We start from the raw sequence: 18,071 nt of genomic DNA on the forward strand, positions 1-18,071 counted from the left end.
GACTCTGAAGGAGAAATCCCATGATTCTCTCTGCCATTTCTGACAGCTCCCGCCCAGACCACATTAATCAGGGATTGTGGGCGAGCTAGGGGAGAGACGGGAGGCATGGATGGCTCCGACCCAGGACGACTGAACCGAGGGAGAAGATCTGGGCCCAAAGATAACTTAGACGTCCAAACACTGAGCGCTTTGTAATGCTGTCGTCGCCTAACGGAGGCCAGCGCTCTCATTCATTTAGAGATAGAGCTCGTTTAATTGTTTGTCTTGTCATTGTCTCTGTAAACAGAGGCACTGATTTTCCTGTCGCCGGGAAAAAATTTTCACATTTTAGAGGGCATATTATCACCTATATTATACATGAACACTACCTTTCAGGCCACATCATTAATTCTCCAATTAAGATTTAAGTCAAAGTGCTGTTCATTTGATTTTTTTTTTTTTTTTTTTTTTTTTTTTGGTTTGTTTGTTTGACCTGAATTCCTAAAAAGCTCTCTCTTAACTTCTCTCAACACTGCATTTTTTCCCAGGAGCGTCACTCCCGTCACATTTTAGGTCACGCAATTTGCACGTTTAATCGTCTGACAGAGCGTTTTAAATTCCACACAGAATACCGGGGCTGAAGTTTCATCCAAACGACATCAATCACAGAAAGTCCCGTCTCAGAAACTCTCGCACCAAATAAATTTGTGCCAGGCTGTTTACAGTTCCCAAATTCCTGTAAGATTATGTGCATAATGAGTCCGCATTGTCTCGGTAAAGTGGCCCTTTAATTCTTTCAAGCAGCGGCTGAACAAACCGTCTCTGGCACATTTGGCAAAGGGTGGAGGGATATCAAAGTCACTTTATTGATATGAAAGAACTAGTCCAAACAGCAATCTGAAACATTAGTCATTCCTTCTCCTGGATGACAGAAACATGCTCTCAATTTATGAGTCAGGTGCTTCTAGTGATTTCTGCCAGCCTTGTTCCTCCACATCATAAATTCCTCTTTATGCTCACTCATCCCACAGGCAGACCCCTATTCTTTCGAGTGCCTTGTCACAAAATACACCCCCATGTCGGCATATTGGATGCCATCCAGGCTGCCATTAACAGTTACTGTGTTGCGTATAGCATAGCCAACACTCTGTGAGAGTATTGAATTTAAATAGACAGCGGTGATTGCGCCCCTAGGTGCACATTTATACTTTCTACAGGTTTTCTATTGGCACTTTTATTCGTTCTTTCTATGGCGTCGACTCTGCAGAGCCCCCACTTACATTGTGCTCATTCCTTTAAATGCCTCACATTGTGCCAGTGGCTCCCAATTTATGTAATGAAGGTTTAATAGCCAATTTAAACATCCAATGTCATTAAGAGCCAGTGTTAGCCTCATCCGGAATTTGCCTTTTTGATACCAGAGGTGTGAATGTTTGATAGGTGGAATGTGTGATTTCCACATTCCACATGGGATTTTGTCATTTATCTCTCCCATGTCTTCCTCCTGCATTTGATCCAATATACTATTTTCTCCAAGTACAAAAAAAAACACCTTTGATCTTTTCTCCTTTTATCACATTATCTAGCACTTTTCTCTCATATATGGCCATTGTAGTGCCAACAAATATTTTCTTTGTTATTTTTTTTTTATGTTGTACTGTCACTCTGACGTTCACATTTCTGACTGTTGGTTGGTGATTTATAAATTTCAGCTCATTTCACCGTTGTACCTTGTGTAAATCACCCTGCATAAGACCATCATATAAATGGAAATGGAAATGTGGGACTGAACTGGAACACAGTTATGTTTGATTTCTTTGAAGGAGCTGTGCAGAAAATGATCTTCTGTATCCATCATCTCGTGCGTAAAAATTAATAATTTATTGTCACAGTGCTTGTTTATGTTTTAATCTGATGGAGGACCCTCATTGATGTCCTTTACCGCGTGCCATCCATCGCCTCATGGCTGCCAGAACCGAATTAAAACAAAAGGTATTGTTTATATTGTCTTCCCGTGACAAATGTGACCTGCTGAAGATTATTTTTGACAGCTCCTCGAACACAAAAATGCAGATTGACATTACTCAGTTGTTTACCGCACTCGGCTCATGCATGAACATGGACTAACAACAATATCAGAGAGGTATACTCAGGCTAACACACTCACACTGCAGAAAACAACACCATTCAAAATACGTTTTCTTTTTCCATTATGCCTTCTAATGCATACTGGCATATTCTTTTTTATTTGCATTGACATTTACTTGTTTGAAGTGATTACTGGAGATTGATTGGAATAGACAGAAAGCATGATTGAGACAGAAATACACTATCAACATAAACAACTAATTTAGCGAGGGAAAACATCAATAAAATTGATTTCTGGCTTTATGTGGGGTCCACAATATTTACATAAATACAACCGGCATATTTTATGGTTGGCTGGAGAATTTCCTTTCAATGTAAGCAGCTATGCATATAATGAGTATTGGAAGCCTCTAAATGCTTTCCTAAATGCTCCCATAATGACCTTAGGGAAGGTCTTTTCATTGGAGCAATCTCAATCTTGCAGCAAGGATACGTTAGCTTTAATAATACCTGTCAACATTTCAGTTTTAGTGTGTCTCTTTTCAATAGTGCATAACTCCATTTTCATCCAAATAATCTGACATCTCTCGGGACCCAGCGCCCTGTCTCTGTGTCTTTTTTTTTTTTCTTCTTCTTTCTCCGTCATCCATTCAGGTAATCACCCGGTGGGAAGATAGGGGGTGTCACTGTGGTAGTTGTAATCTGGACACACCTTCTGCACCAGCTTGTAGTCGGTGCTGTAGAAGGTGATGAAGATGCAGATGACTTTGAAGGGCTTGGAGCACAGCCAGGACACGTGGCTCTGGGTTTGTTCTTGGGGGCAACTCTGGGAAGGGTCATGGGCACACAGTGAGTTCCTGGTGCCCTTCTCCACTTTCTCGTACTCCACTCTGCAGTTGAACAGCTTGGTTTCTTTGGGCTCTAGAGCCGTCTGCTGCTGGTGGTGCTGCTGGTGCTGCTGGTGGACCTGGAACTCCACCGCCTTGGTAGGCGGGACCAGTCCCACGGACACGTTGCCCTGTCCGGTGGCATTGTGGCGGAAGTACACGCTAAACGTTCCATTGCCGTGATCCACAATTTTGCCAGTGATCAGGAGATTGAGTTTCACCGTCTTGATGTTGGAATGGAAGTCACCCCATCCGAACATCTTCTTAAATTTGCCCGTTTTGACGATGGGCCTCCTTTTGGACCTGGATCGAGGGTCTTGGGGGTTTGAAGCGTTGTAAAGCCAGTTCCACTGCTCCTGGTTGGAGTAAGGATCTGCCTCATTGTAATTTAGATTCAGAGAGGTGAAGTTATCTTTGCCATAGAGGGTCTGGGAGAGCAGACGACTGATAGAGAGGGCTTTGCTGCTCTCCGTCCAGTACGTCTTCACCTTCGACTTCGGGCTCTGTCTCAAGTCTGAATTTCCCGAACTGGATGACTGCACGCTGGTAACCTGCAAGCCAAACAAAAGTGAGCATTACTTCCAGTTTTCAACGAAAACACAAACACCACCAACAGCCACACAGCCCGGGAACAGTCTCCATTATTCTTACACATGCCCGTGAAAACGCCAATAGAGGACAGTGCTCATGCTGTAACCAACTCTAAATGGTGTGTGCAATGTCTTGTGTGGGGCGTCCTAATCAAGATTAAGGGTATTCCTGCCATACATCGAGATGAATGAAGCGCTTCTTCTGTGCAGACGTGGTGCAACACCAGACTATTACCTGCTGAATGTGCCCTGAATGGATGATTGATGATTCATTCTGTCTCTCTCTCCTAACAATCACACAGATGAGAGAGCTACGATTCCCAGTGCACCCCATGGAGGCCGGTGACAGTGATGGCCTAACCCCAGCTGAGGAACGCGACAGCAGATCTATCTGAGCGAAGCGTTTACATTTTGTACCTTTACCCCCCTGATCAATACTCTGAAAATAAGGTCCTCTCTCATTCAGAAAGTTCACTGAATGGCATTGTCGTACTGCAGGCCAGAGTGTGTGGCTCCCACTGAATAAATTGTCACATTGGTTGTGATCTTTCTAAAGAGCGCGTTCAGTATGTAAACGTGAATCTATAGACGAGTTTGAAAAGATGGCCTCTGATTGTTCCGAGGAGTGGTTTATGATCACAGACCTTGGATCATCTGTGTATTTCATCTAGTATGGCAGTGTGAAAAGAAGACTTTTTTTTTTTTTTTTTTTGCATTATAGCTGTGCAGTGATGTCCTTCACGGTGGACATTGTGTCTCTCAGGAATAGAGGAACGTGACCTAAGTTTCATTAAATGTATCGCATGTGAAATCGAATAAAGCCTTTTGAATCTGGGCAAAATGTTTGAAGGCACAATTCATCTGCAAGACAAACCAATGCAAACACTTGACTTTAGGCACAAATGAAACAGCGGCACGTCTGAAGCACAATGTCTTGAGTGACACATCTGAAAGACAAATCCATGTGCAGTGGGGCAGGTGGACTCTATTAAGGAAAATCTCTTTGTCTTGCGCTGCTAGGAAGAAAAATGTCCTGCTGCCTCACCTGTGATGTTGCATTGAGACAAGATAGGAAAGAGACTGTGAGGATGAGGATGGCTTTCTGCTTACAGTTTATTGGCACTTCTATAAAATAAAACTCCTTAGGAAGCAAAAATACAATGAAATAGTCCATGAGGCCGGAGAATCTGTGTTACACAATGCCAGTGAAGCACTTTCAAGCTGTATTGCTGTGACACTATTGATCAGAGTCTTAGCTCTCTGGTTTCATGTTCAAATACCATGTCAGATTTTCTTCAGCCATAGAAATTATGTTTTGTGTCGAAGGGCTTGATTCCAGAGCGAGATATCTACCATTTGAAAAGGTGATAGCACACATTGGCACCTTTTAAAGCAACCTTAACTCACTGGTTGACAAAATAGTATAGCTGAATTCTTCACATGTGCACCTTAGATTGCTATAAATCTTGCAGGTTTAAATCATTTTTTACGGAAAAAAGGCAAAGGACTTTGTAAAATGCATGAGCAATCTTTAACCAAACCGAGTTTGGACTTTAATTCAGTTGTGCACGTTTGTCTGATTGTATCTTTGAATGTCCCGTTCATACCGAGAATGCATGAGTGGTCCCATTTCAGTGCGCAGAAAAGCCGACCAGTAATTCGCACATTGTAAGCCTCATTTATTTTCCATGCCGTTCCTATTTTGAATCTAAAGAGTTTGGTCTCCAATGATCAAATGAAATATTATTTTTTTGTGGTGAAATAATTACTGAACGCTGCTCAGCAACTGGTTTTCAATCTCACTGGACTCAGTGGACTATATCAGGGGATATTATGAAGCAGCTTTGCACTTCCAGTTTTTATTTGAATTCCAGTTAAACGCTGAAGCCTATAATTTACATATATGCACCTTTATAAGACATAGGTGCTACATATATATCTTTTTATGGGGGAAAAAAATCATTACTTATTTAGGAGCCAGCTGGTTAAACTGTTATCATTCTGTCAGCCAAGGAATGAAGTCGCCTCCTATCCTTTATTAAAAGGACCATAATTTGTTGTAACTTTGTGCTATGAATCATTTTGTAGGAGTGAGTGTCGCTTTTTTCAAATGGTGGAATTTCATTTTTGGATGGCATTTCCTCACTGTTTCCTCCAAGGTTATCACATGCAAAATTACACAGCACATCTGAAATGTGTGCCCAGTCATCCTCAGACCTAATTCCTTGTTGTGGGAACTCGCTCTCTTGTCACCGGCGTTATGTATGGTCCCCAAACTGTGACATGCAATTAGCTTTCATCTAAAGCACCTGACAGTCGCTGGATTAGAGCACTCCGCGGCACATTCACAGAGACCCCACTTCATGGATTAGAGCCCAACCTGTAATCCAGCCCCAGGAGATTAGGCAGATCAGAGGCAGTCCTGACTAAAGCAACGTTTATATCCAGAACACCCCCACTGACTGCACCAACACTCGGAGGGCCAAGATTTACCTCTTGCCGGGTTCAAAAACATGCAAGCAAGGCACACAGAGAGAGAGAGTGTGTGCTGTAGCGGTGTGTGTCTGTGTGTGCCTGAAAGAGATACTGCAGAGAGAAATGTGGAAAATTGGTGTTAGATAATGGGCAGGGTAAACCATGGCAGGGCCCAGGCCAGCAGTGGGGCTTTGACTGAGAATGTGAAGGTAGAGTTAGTTAGAATTGAAGCCCAATATCTCATTATTGATTGAAAATTGGTAACTGGCCATCAAATATGTGATGTGATGGATGCTCATCCCTGATTTCGGCTGTTTGTAAAACTCGCAATGCATTTTTAATTTAATTTATACAATAGGTAAGGTGGGTCACCCCAAAATAATTCCATTATCCTTGTTTTCGGCAGGGGGTTTTGGCGTCCCATGCTGCTCTACATGCTGTTTAAAACCATTTTCACCTTGCCAGGAATAAAATTATGAAGGCACACTGAAAACATTGTGTTTTTTTTTTTTTTTTTTTTTTAAAAAAGAAAAAACAGCCGAATTCAAAGATATGAAATATTGGAACAACATATCTCTTTGCAGCAGCTTCAGTGCAAAAATAATGGTGTCATATTAGCCTTGAAAAAGCCAAACCATATTGTAAGTGTATTCAGTTCTGCCCACAACCAGTTATGTTTAATAAGCAAAATTTTGTAATTAACGTCTTTGATGAGAATATATTCGGACATATTTCTCTGTTAAACGTGGATGCTTTCATTTCATGCCTCAGTTTATTACTTTTACTTTTTTTTTTTTTTTCTCCTTTTACTGGACCAGCCAATTGTTATGCGGCAGTCTCTCACCCCCCTCACCGCCCCCAAACCCCATTTAGCCGGCTGTTAATATTATTCACCAAGTCCCAAGTATAGGCCAGAATTCTTTGACAAGATAACATAGACAGCATCGCCATGCAGAAGTCCTTTAGGAAACAACTCTCAGATTGCCAGATGCGGTACGTAGGCTGTTGGACAAACCTAAATGCTATCTACTCTCGGCGAGGCTGTGATAAGGCGCAGGCGTCCTCTCTTTGAAACAGGAAGATAAACAACCCGGCTTCCCTCGGGAGCTCTGAGAATATTCTATGGGCTGGACCCCCAAACAGACAACAAATTCCACCTTTAATAGAACCACCTGAGAAGCCAGACGACTTGGTGGTGGGCTATACACAAAACGTTGCGAGAAGAATGAAAGTGTGTGTCAGTTTTCATTTACCTGAATGCCGCGGCTGCTGTGACTGGTGTGCGTGTGTGTGTGGAGGATTTGTGAGTCAGACAGTTCTAGTTTAACAGGTATTACGGCGTGAGAATGGAGGGAGGCCGGGCTGATAGGAGATTTGGGCTGCCACTTCACAATCTTGATTGGGCAGTGTGTGCGAGTGTGGCAACAACATGCAGAAATTGCATGTTTAATGGAATTATTACCCTTTAATAATATCAGTGTCTGCGTGAATGCCACATGCAATGCAAACCCATTACTTTACTTACAAGGAGGTTGACAATTTCAATAGATCTGTTTTTTTTTTTTTTCTCCGCTATACTTTAGGTATTAAACTGAAATTCTTATCCAGAGAGGTTTATAACGGGAGAACAAGTAGCGGTTGAGTGTTTTGTTCAAGGTTGTGTAGATCAAGCCTGTGACCTTTTGGATACAAGACAGTCACTCTAATCACGAGGCCGCCCTGCCACCCACAGTTTAGGCGGCTTTAATTTATGACTTTCAGCCACTAAAGCCATGTATGAATGACAAGTACCTGCGCCATGAGGCTGACTTTCAACATCTGTAGGTGAGTCGAGGTACGACGAATAAGTGAGAGGTAAAACTTGATATTTTCTCGAAACATCGTCTTTGACATAGGCCTACTTTCCTGTTTCTGCAAAAAGTGTTCCTCGAGGCGGAGACCTAATTTTATTCACAGAGCATTCTTAGTCTTTTGATGCGGTCTTTTAGAGTATTTTGAGGCCGGGCAGCTGGGATTTGATTGTAGTCATAGTCATTTACACTGAATTTAACTTGTCTCGCCTTGTGAGGTCCCCCTCTAGTTGTGTTGATGGATCAGCTAAGGGCACCAGACACCCTATAAGAGCTGGGTCTATATTTTCCCAGTGATATCAAAGTGTTACCTGGGGGGTCAGAGATGATGACAAATCACAAAGTGTGTCAAGACATCACAGGCAGCTGTGGATTGGAGTTGAGTCCTATTACTGCAGCACCACTTTGAGAGTCCAGGGCACAATTATTACCATGACTTCTGAGGAGGATAAATACTGTACGCGGACAGACTGAGGGCTATTAGAGCGGGGCAGTTTAAAAAAAAAAAAAAAAAAAAAAAAAAAAAAAACCCTAGCCACTAGTTTTCAAACTTACCCAGAGGAAAAATGCATAATCATATTATTTCACACACGACTTGGTTCAAAGGCGGCCAAAATAAGTTTGTGAGGTTCCCATGGGTCTGTCAATCTGTCGAAGGAGCTGGAGGCGAAAGCTTAGGATGCGCCGAGTACGAAACAATTATGATCATCCCATTAAAGCATAGCGAAGCAATTTGGCAGCCCAGCCTGGAAAAACACTCACATCAAGTGATGCTATGAGATCTGCTGGTAGTACCACGATACTGTTGTAAATATGTGGAAGTCATATACTTAACGATTAATGTTTTTTATGTGATAACAATACGGGAATCAGTGTTTAGTTAATGTTATTGCCTCTGAATTCATGGATTCCAAGTGTTCCTTCAAACCAGGAATGCTCCATAAGTAAAAGGGGGGGTAAAATGATTAGTGCGCTTAGTCAGCTGTGAAATTGAGTTTATGGTTTTCAAGACGGTGAATTCAATTCGATAATGGGTATTAAGTTGTAGAGAATAATTAATAGTAATTGACTTCTTTCCATCACTATGCAAATTAAACACTGATAACACCACAGGAGCTATTTAAGGCCAGTCAAGTTTGTGGGGATTAAGTTTATGGAATATTTGTTCCTGAGAGGAGTGGTCCTGTTCTCCTTTGATTGCTTTGTTGACAGATTTATCTGTGGGTGAGGGGTTACTGTCTCTCAGAGGATTAAAGGAATTGGGTTGTCACAAACTGTCAAGGCACTGAGTTAGGAGCATTCTGGTGTGTTTGTCATAAATAGGCTCAGGCTGTTCTCTGCTGTACTCTCAAATAGATTCTTATTGAACTGCATCAGTAAACGGGGAGAAAAGAGGCTAAATGGAAGGCAGAAATGAATGGATAGGGCTGGAGAAAATATTTCCACTGGGACTGTGCACGGGAGGATTTGTCAGGCTACAGATTTTAATTTGAAATTGTGTATAACGCTTAACAATGGATGGATCAGTCGAGGAAGTGATTTGCGAATGTGCACAGAAATTCAGTGTCATCACAGCAGCAGCAGTAGCAGCAGCAGCAGCGCTTAAAACTCCCCTTTAACTCAGGTAAAACAACTCAGTGAGCAAAAGACGAGCTGAGCATGAGCTGAAAGTGATGTTAAACATCTGCTAAACCTGCAGCAGGCTGCAAGTGACATGATGAATTTGCAATGCAGTGATACATTTTGAATAATACAGTGCTTGATCTTGCACTCTGAGCTGCTCTTGTCCTTGTAATATGCAAAACTCTGTAGCACTCTTGTGATGTGTATCTGTCCTGCTGATGCCAAGACAGATTTCTGTACATTTACAGGGTCTTAGTGGTTTGGATCCTGATACTGAGTGAATGCCAGACAACAGAAATTGTAGGTAAGAAGAACTGCAAAGTGATGCAAGATAAAGGCAGACAGACAAGGTTTCATGCATTAAGGGAGTGAATTGACATTTTCCTCTTACCAGAGGGATGAATGGCAGCAGGAGGGCGGCAGCCCAAAGACATGTGGTCTTCATGCCTCTCTGTGGAGCGTCTCCCTTCATGACAACCTGTCCTCAATCAGCCGTCTCCTCTCAGTCTCTTGATTAACCAGAAAACAAAACAATCTCCTCTGCTGAAGAAAATTCTAACTGAGACAAAAAAAAATTAGCCGCCGAACTTGGTGAGAAAGAAAGACTGAACAACGCAATCCTGGAGCAAGACAGCAGGAATGAATCCTCAGCAGCTCACTGAGGATGGACAGTTGTCTGCTGTGGAGGCTGAAGTATCTGCTCGCTGTGTGATGCAAGGTCTCTGAGGCGCTGTGGCGCGAATGGACGTTTTTGTATATGTGACTGTAAGTGTGGCGGGATGTTTTATATAGTGTGCTCTGAGGTTCAGAGAGAGAGAGAGAGGGAGAGAGAGAGAGGGAGAGAGGATAGACGGGGAAAGGAAGAGAGAATCAGAAAGAGAGTGAGGGGGAGGGGTTGATGAGGAATGAAGGAGCCGGAGAGTTAGAAAGAGAAAGGAGAGAGAGAGAGAGAGGATGAAAGGGGGGTTTGGTGTGTCTGTGTGTGTGTTGGGGTGTGTAGGGCAGAGAGGCAGATCTACACTGTACACACTTTTGAGATGCAACTTTTCTTTAACACTGTCAGCGGCTGACATCTAGTGGCAGTCGGACGCATTTCTATCTTTCTTTTTTCTTTTTTTCCCTTTTTTTTTTTTTTTTTTACAGCAGAGTAAACACAAGTAGACCCAGTCAGATGAATGAACTTACAGATCCTCTAGAGGACACACACACACACACACACACGTTAACAGATACACACACGTCAGCATTAACAGTCGCTGCACGTTAACTTGGTATGTTTGGAACCGTTTCCTCGTTTATTTTTAATAACTCTTCCCATTACATATAAACAACCTGTACAAAATGGCTGAGCCGGCCTCTTCTTCATCTTGTTTTCTCTCTTTTTTTTTTTTTTTTTTTAAAACAACATACAACTTGCATCATGAGTACAACAATCAGCAATATCATACGCCCACTTTGCAATATTCAAACTAAACATTTTCTGTGCGATACAAAATAAATGTACACATACTTTTGTTTTGTTTGTTTTTTTTTTCCAAAAAAATAAAAAAATTGCTGTTATTTACAAATCCAACAAACAAAAAAAGTAAACATTCTCCACACCAGTTTGCTCTTGTGTCAACCTCTGCAGAAGCGTGTTCTTTCGTTATTAACATATTGTAAAATTTGTTTATGTACCTTAATTTACACCGACTATGTTATACTATATTTCACTGCATGTTTTATGACTGAAAAATGTAAGAGCACCTATGATATGGTTTATTAGATGAAAAAAAAAAAGTTTGGAAAACTCTGATTTAAAAAAAAAAAAAGAAGAATAACACTTCCATGATGCTTTCTAAATAATCTCAAAATGAAAAATAATCACAGTCCTCTTTATGTCTACATGTATGGAGGGCCCCATTCAAGGTCTATTAAAATGCTATTACAGGACTGTTAATACTGAAGTATTGTCAGTAAGGCAGAAGTTACATTTGCATGATATATCATTAGAGAATGGTTTAAATTCAACAGTCTTTTCTCTTTTAAAAACGCTGTTATGCTTTCCGTTTTTTTTTTTTTTTCCACAAGGTGATAGGTAAATCTACACGTTGAATTTCATTTGATTTATCATGGCTAAAATGGACTTTATGTCGTTTAAAGCGGGCGGCACGGTAAGGTAAGTCACCCGCTGGCGTCATCATCAGCTTTTTGATTGCATCTGGGCAAGAAAGTAGAAAGGTAACACCAGACGAAATCTACAAACCACAAAAAGGTACTGGACTACAACCCAAAAAAACAAACAAACAAAAAAAAAAAACTAAAAAAATTCAGTTGTGAGAAATAAAAATCTATACATATATTTACTATGGATTCACACCTGTTTTGTACGTATGTGATACATGTATATAATCGTTTCCTGTTGCCATTGTTTTCCTGGGAGTGGCTTCCAGTTCCCATGTTGACCTTTTGCTGCATTATGGTTCTGTCTGTGGAAGAGGCAGTGTTTTATGGCAATAGAAGGTAGAAGTCACATGTGCATATCATGCTGCACTAATATAGTGCAATGTAGTGCCTGAAACAAAGCAAAGGGGGGGAAGGCAGGCAGTAGTTCCACCAACGAGTAATTGCAGGCTACTCCTCCATCAGCACGGTACAGATCTGTTTATCCCTCGACATAGGCCTGTGTGCCTCAGAATCAAGCAAGAAGAAGAAAAAAAAAAAACAAAAAAGCAAAGAAATGCCTCCCTTTTGTTCAACACAGTAAAAGAGATTTGAGTCAAAACCCAGTTGAGGATTGAGAAAAGGAATCCAAGCCTTTTTATGGAGATTTTCCTCTCCCTCCTCCTCTTCCCTGCGGTGACTTTTGGCAACATACGAACCGTCAGAGCATCCTAAGCCTCCAGCTACTCAGCATTTTTAGGGACAAGCAGGAAAAGCGCGGGGGAAGAGTTGGAGCTTGTGCTGCGCCATATTCAAAGACGGCAGAAGTTGGGTCTATTTTACACACAGCTTTGCCATTTTTTTTTTTTTTTTGGAAAGGGGGTGAGGGCAAAAAAAAAAAAAAAAAGAAAAAAAAAGAAAAAAAAAAGGCATTTCCCTTGTAGACGGAGGAGGTCGCGAAGGCTCTTGCAAAAGAAAATATCAGAAAACAAAGAGGAAAAAAAGGGGGGATGAATGGAGCACTACTGGAAATGGTTTTAACCCCACAAGTGTTTTTGCAAAGAGGATTTTCTGTAATTTCACCGCCCCGTGACGTGTCTGTTGTCGGTGCAAGCATCCTTGTCCTTCGCTGTGATGGCATGATGACGTGGGTCTCTAAGACAGGTGAAGTGCTCGGTGAAGCTTCCCTCCGGCGGAAAACTACATGTCCGTGTCGCCGTCGTAGGCTAGAGTCAGAGGTTTTAGTCGGTTGTTTTGCTGCCTCTGTCTCTGAGGTCTCTTTGGCTTTTTGCTGCATGAGAGAGTTAGAGCAGAGTCAGACGGCACTTTAAGGCAACACGACAAAAACTGCACTGACCGTTGCACTGTGGTATGCGATGAATGAACGTGAATGTAAACACGGAAAAAGCAAATGGAGGCTGCTAGGTCCACATCATGTGAGGGAGGGTGAAAATCACAACAGGACTTTAAAATCACAGGAAAACACCACAGAGGCCAAGGGATTCTGGGAGATTAGCAGGAGGCCAACAAGCTGAATGTTTTCATAGCTAAATATAATTAAAACTACTGTTTTTCTTTAAGATTTTTAAACACAAGTCGGTCCATACGGTTCCCACAGGTCATGGGATTTCTGAAAAGTCATGGACTTTCAGACAGGGAACAACTGGGAATTTAATTTTCGTGGGACAAGTCATGGGATATAATGGATTTTTGTCAGCTTCAATTTAAAAAATGGGGTAATTATTCACAAAAAGTAATATATTATATTGTGTTTACAGTGTGTTCATTTCCAACACTGAATAATTATCAGGGAAAATACACAATGTTATGTTTATATAGGTTAAGGAAATGCAACATTTTAGACAAGTAACGTCTAAAATGTTTAAAACTTTACATTTGATGTTGAGTGGGAACCCAGTACATATTTTAAGCCTAATATTTTGAAAGATGAGACTTTTCAGTATCTAAAATTCAAAAAAGCAGCCAGTTCAGCACGACTAGGCAGATCTAAAAAAAAAAACTTCAACATGAGTGATAATTTGCATGTTTTGTTTCCATTGCAGATGGTTGTCTCCAGGCAACAGGAGAAACTGCAAAAATGACCAGGCCACCACTTTAAATTATGCTCTCTTTGCTATTATGAACTATTATAAACCTGTATATACTGAAGACATCATGTGCTAGGGTGCTGTAATTTCAAAGAGAATGCTAATAATAGCACCAAGATTGATTGTCTTTATGAAAAGTACAGAAATGTGACTAAAACTTCACCTACGTGTGAAGAATCTGCAAGCATTAAACGTGTTAGTGGGTTAATTTTCATGCAATATATGCTCATGTCATAATGTTGCTCTGCCTCCAAGCATAAAGCATTTTTAGAAGAAGACAGTTCACTTTCCAGTGTTGTGTGTCTATGAATATTCATTATTGTTTCAAATACATAATTGTGGATTCATGTCTCATAGTTGTAGGCTTTGTAATTTAAGAAATATACAATGAGAGAACAAAATATTACCAAAACCTACAATGAACTGGGGAAGGTTACTGAGAAAACCCAACTAATATTGAGTTGTATAATTAAATCTCAATTTTCTAAATACCACGTGTTCATCTCCACTTACTTCTTGGTTTAGGCCAGTCAGATCACCTCAGAGTAAAGATAAATTTTGGTTCAAAACCTAAAAAACCAATAAAACAAACGGCAAACATTTCGTGCGGCTAAAAAAAAATGAAAAAAAAACAATTTTGCGTCTCTGAGTGTTTTGGAAAAGTTGTTCACGTTGATAAATACTGACTTTACGAACTGGTGTTCCATCAATTGCAAAGATGGTGTGAATATTTTGTGCCCTGAGTGTTTAGTCCAACTGGAAGAAATATCAGTGTGTGGAATAAATCTCAAGGCTCATATGAGCTCCTGACACGAAGAGAAGAAATGAAATGAAATGGAGGAGACAGGAAGGGCACATGACGCCCTATTTCCCTCCACGGCCACCAGATGGCAATGTGACGCCACGCTGCTGAGGCACGACCAATGAGACTGAGGTATCTGACGACTTAATATGATCTCAGGTGCGCAGAAGGGATCCCTGAGGTAATAATCAGCTGCCCTCTTGTTTTTAACATTAACAGCTTGGTGTAAATCCTGTTTTTTTTTGCTGTCCTCCACTGCATTGAGGTTGGCTACAGCTGGGAAGCCTATACTTTCCATTATGGTTTCAACAGCAGCTTATATTAACTCATGGAAAAGCGTTTTAACTGCAAAATAATGTAAATATGCTTATGCAAATGATGGGATTGCACCAACAAAATGCTGCACTGACGCACAGGATGCACCACAGAGACACGGAGGTGTGTGTTTACAGTGCTTTTCCATGGGTTAATGACACGGCTAATACACTGGAATCAAACTACTGTAGTGCACAGGGATGTTGAGTGGCCTTTTAACCGAACAGGGGGTGAAACAAACATCACACACACTATCTACGAGGTCTAGAAGCGCGACTAAAGAGCCTTGCATGAACTGGAAAAGAAAAAAAAAATAGTTCCCGGGTGGTTTGACCTCACCTGCACCAGCAACTTCACTCGGCTAATCAGGCAGGGCACGTGACACTGATGAAAGGGTCACGGGAAAAGGACAAGGACTATTTATACAGTGTGTGGGGGGGTGGGGGGTGGGGGGGCGGGCGGGGGATGCACCCTCCACATCCTCATTAGCCGCTGCTGTTTTGAGCCAACTCTTGGCAATCGGGACAGGTGTAAGTCAACTCATGTGCATTTTGGCCCATCCAGACAGCCGTCCCATTGGCGTCCGACTCTTGGGCCTTAAGAGAGCGACGCACCATGGCACAGTAACTGCTGCTCTCACAAGAGGATGGCATGAAAAACAACAACAACAACAACAACAACATAAACAAAAAACTAGAAGGTGGCTGAACGAAATGGAGTGAAATGGCTCAAATGAAACTCGGTGGGGACGAGGAGAGGGGTGAGAAATAAGGGAGAGTAAACTCACCAAGCTAGGTATATCATAGACACTATGAATATGAGGAGCACAAAGGCTCCGGCTGCTACGCCATACACCCACATCTTCAGCTTCCCATCTGTGGAGGAGGAGGCTCGTCAGTTGGGACGTCTGTATTTACACATCATTACGGCACTGCCAGCCATTAAAGTCTGCAACAATTCACTCTGTAAAAGTTGGCGGAAATACCCACCAACCTCATTTTCAAAGAGCAAAAAAAAAAAAAAAAAAACACATTTTGGATCTTATTGAAGTATAACAGGCAGAATTGAGTCGATATGCAAAATGAGCCATTTGCAAGATAAATGATACGAGGATTACATGACGCCCGTGTGTGACTCTGGAAGTGCCTGCTCCGCTCCTGACAAATGTTATGCATTGAAAGATTCGTGGCAGACAGTTTCAATCTGTTCGCCGCCTTTGCATCCTAAATGCTTCTCGAGTGTTTCTTTTCGCCGTCACGCACCGCTGGTCAGAATGCACGGTGCAGATGCGGTTTTGAAATGTTAATATATCAGCGTTTCAGATTAGGGAGCAAAAAGACACACAGATACACATGCATCTGAGCAGAGGAGCTTTTGTGAAAGCCATGTCCACAACACTGTCACCTTTAATGTGGCAGTTTTATTTCATGCGCTTGCCAACAGAAAAAGGTTAAAGCCTGTTAATTAGACCCATTAGGCCCTAACCACGAAAAGATATCTGCCTGACATGTACTGCCCTGGAAAAGTTAATATTGCTTCTTTTGTGCAGAGCTCTCACATTTCCATATTTGTTAGTCTTGATGTTTTAACTTCAATGATTCGATGGTCATCTGGGTTTTGGGAAAAATAATTATCAGGGAAAATACACAATGTTATGTTTATATAGGTCAAGGAAATGAAAGATTTTAGACAAGTAACGTCTAAAATGTTTAAAACTTTACATTTGACGTTGAGTGGGAACCCAGTACATATTTTAAGCCTAATATTTTGAAAGATGCGACTTTTCAGAGTAGTGAAAGGTTAAAGCCTGTTAATTAGCCTGTTATGCCCTAACCACGAAAAGATATCTGCCTGACATGTACTAAAGTTATTATCGCTCCTTTTGTGTAGAGCTCTCACATTTCCATATTTGTTAGTGTTAATGTTTTAACTTCAGTGATTAGATGGTCATCTGGGTTTTGGGAAAAATAAAACTCCTCAAAACCACATTGGATGAACTCAAAAATACATTTTTACTAGGCTAAAAAAAACATCAACCGGTTTTCTGACATTTTAGAGATACAAGATATTAACTTGACAGTGACAAATACTGCTTCTGTTGTATGCAACTCCCTTCTCCATATATTGCTGGGTATAAAAATGGCTTTGTAGTGAGTGTAGTAAAGTAAGGTATAGGAAACGGTTTAAATAATAAAAATATTTGTCTTGGACCACAAGAAGCTGTTTCCTTGGTAGTGATTAACTGGGATTTGAACCAATCATAAAGTGCGTGGCATGCGCTCTGACCTGGGCCGTAGGGCTGCAGGTACCAGGTGCGCCCGGTGCGCCCGGGCTGGACGGTGGTGGGCAGGGTGGGGTTAACAGCACGACTGGTCTTCACGTCCGCCTTCTTGTCCCCCGCTGTGGGGATCTCCAGGATCGGGATGGGGGCGCACTGGACCAGCTGCCCGGTAGGGGACAGCACCTCGGTGTAGCCCTCCTCGCACATGCAAACTCCGGCCTGCAGGGGGCAGTGCAGTAATGCATTTGGGTTGAGGAGGAGTGGGTAAACACCAGCAGTGTTGGACAATGACAGCATGTCTGAAGTTAATTAATGGATGCTACAGGGGGCGGGGGTGGCTGGGTGGCCTTGTCATCAGAGAGCATCCTTTAACTGGTTGGTCACGGGTTCAATCCCTGTAATGGCAAATGGGTGCAATCAACAGCGACGCGTCCTGTCAACGTGTCCTTGTGCAAGACACTGAACCCCCGACCTTCCGGCTCATTCCGCGTCGCTCTGCAGAAGAACATCAGCTAAGTGCCTAAAATGCAGAAATGATTTCAGACCACGTTTGTGATTTATTGGCCCGATCTCCACATATTTCTGGACTTTGAACTGTTTCTCTTTCAGACGAATCACCGGGTCGAATCACTGTTGGTCCACTTGGATCCGGGCGAGAAATGACCACATGAGGTTATCAGCCGCAGTAGCAGCTCACAAATCATCAGCGGTGGGTCCCAGTCTATTCAAACGTCATGAATCTGTGAGATCTGCCAGCCACTGTGTCTAGTGGGCAAGGTGTTGGTTTTCTGATTCTGATATACCCCTGGTAGATCGCTGTAAATATTGCATTTTGATGAAAAACATTCTTTCCTCCCCATGATATTATAATTTCATTCTTATCTTGGCAGCAGTGCGGTGCAGTAAGCAACGGAAACTGCCGCTCAAACAG

General features: G+C 41.9%; 2 protein-coding genes across 2 annotated transcripts in view; both read right to left on the reverse strand.

The window, feature by feature from the left end:
* Positions 1 to 2,725: 2,725 nt before the first annotated feature.
* LOC115374370 (neurexophilin-1) lies at positions 2,726 to 9,964 on the reverse strand. Its single transcript, XM_030073229.1, has 2 exons — positions 9,884 to 9,964; positions 2,726 to 3,505 (listed from the first exon to the last, which is right to left on the reverse strand). Exons 1-2 carry the CDS (start codon positions 9,962 to 9,964, stop codon positions 2,726 to 2,728), a joined length of 861 nt encoding a protein of 286 aa, XP_029929089.1.
* A 2,558-nt stretch (positions 9,965 to 12,522) lies between these two features.
* thsd7ab (thrombospondin, type I, domain containing 7Ab) overlaps positions 12,523 to 18,071 on the reverse strand; it is a 90,267-nt gene continuing 84,718 nt past the window's right edge. Inside the window, exons 29-31 of the mRNA XM_030072219.1 lie at positions 17,146 to 17,359; positions 15,647 to 15,734; positions 12,523 to 12,925 (exon numbers count right to left, since the gene is read on the reverse strand). Coding sequence (XP_029928079.1) covers positions 12,835 to 12,925; positions 15,647 to 15,734; positions 17,146 to 17,359 — 393 coding nt within the window. The 3' untranslated portion in view covers positions 12,523 to 12,834. The remainder of the gene's footprint in view (positions 12,926 to 15,646; positions 15,735 to 17,145; positions 17,360 to 18,071) is intronic.

Source organism: Myripristis murdjan, chromosome 16, assembly GCF_902150065.1.
Source record: "Myripristis murdjan chromosome 16, fMyrMur1.1, whole genome shotgun sequence".
In the NCBI taxonomy this organism is placed as follows: domain Eukaryota; kingdom Metazoa; phylum Chordata; class Actinopteri; order Holocentriformes; family Holocentridae; genus Myripristis; species Myripristis murdjan.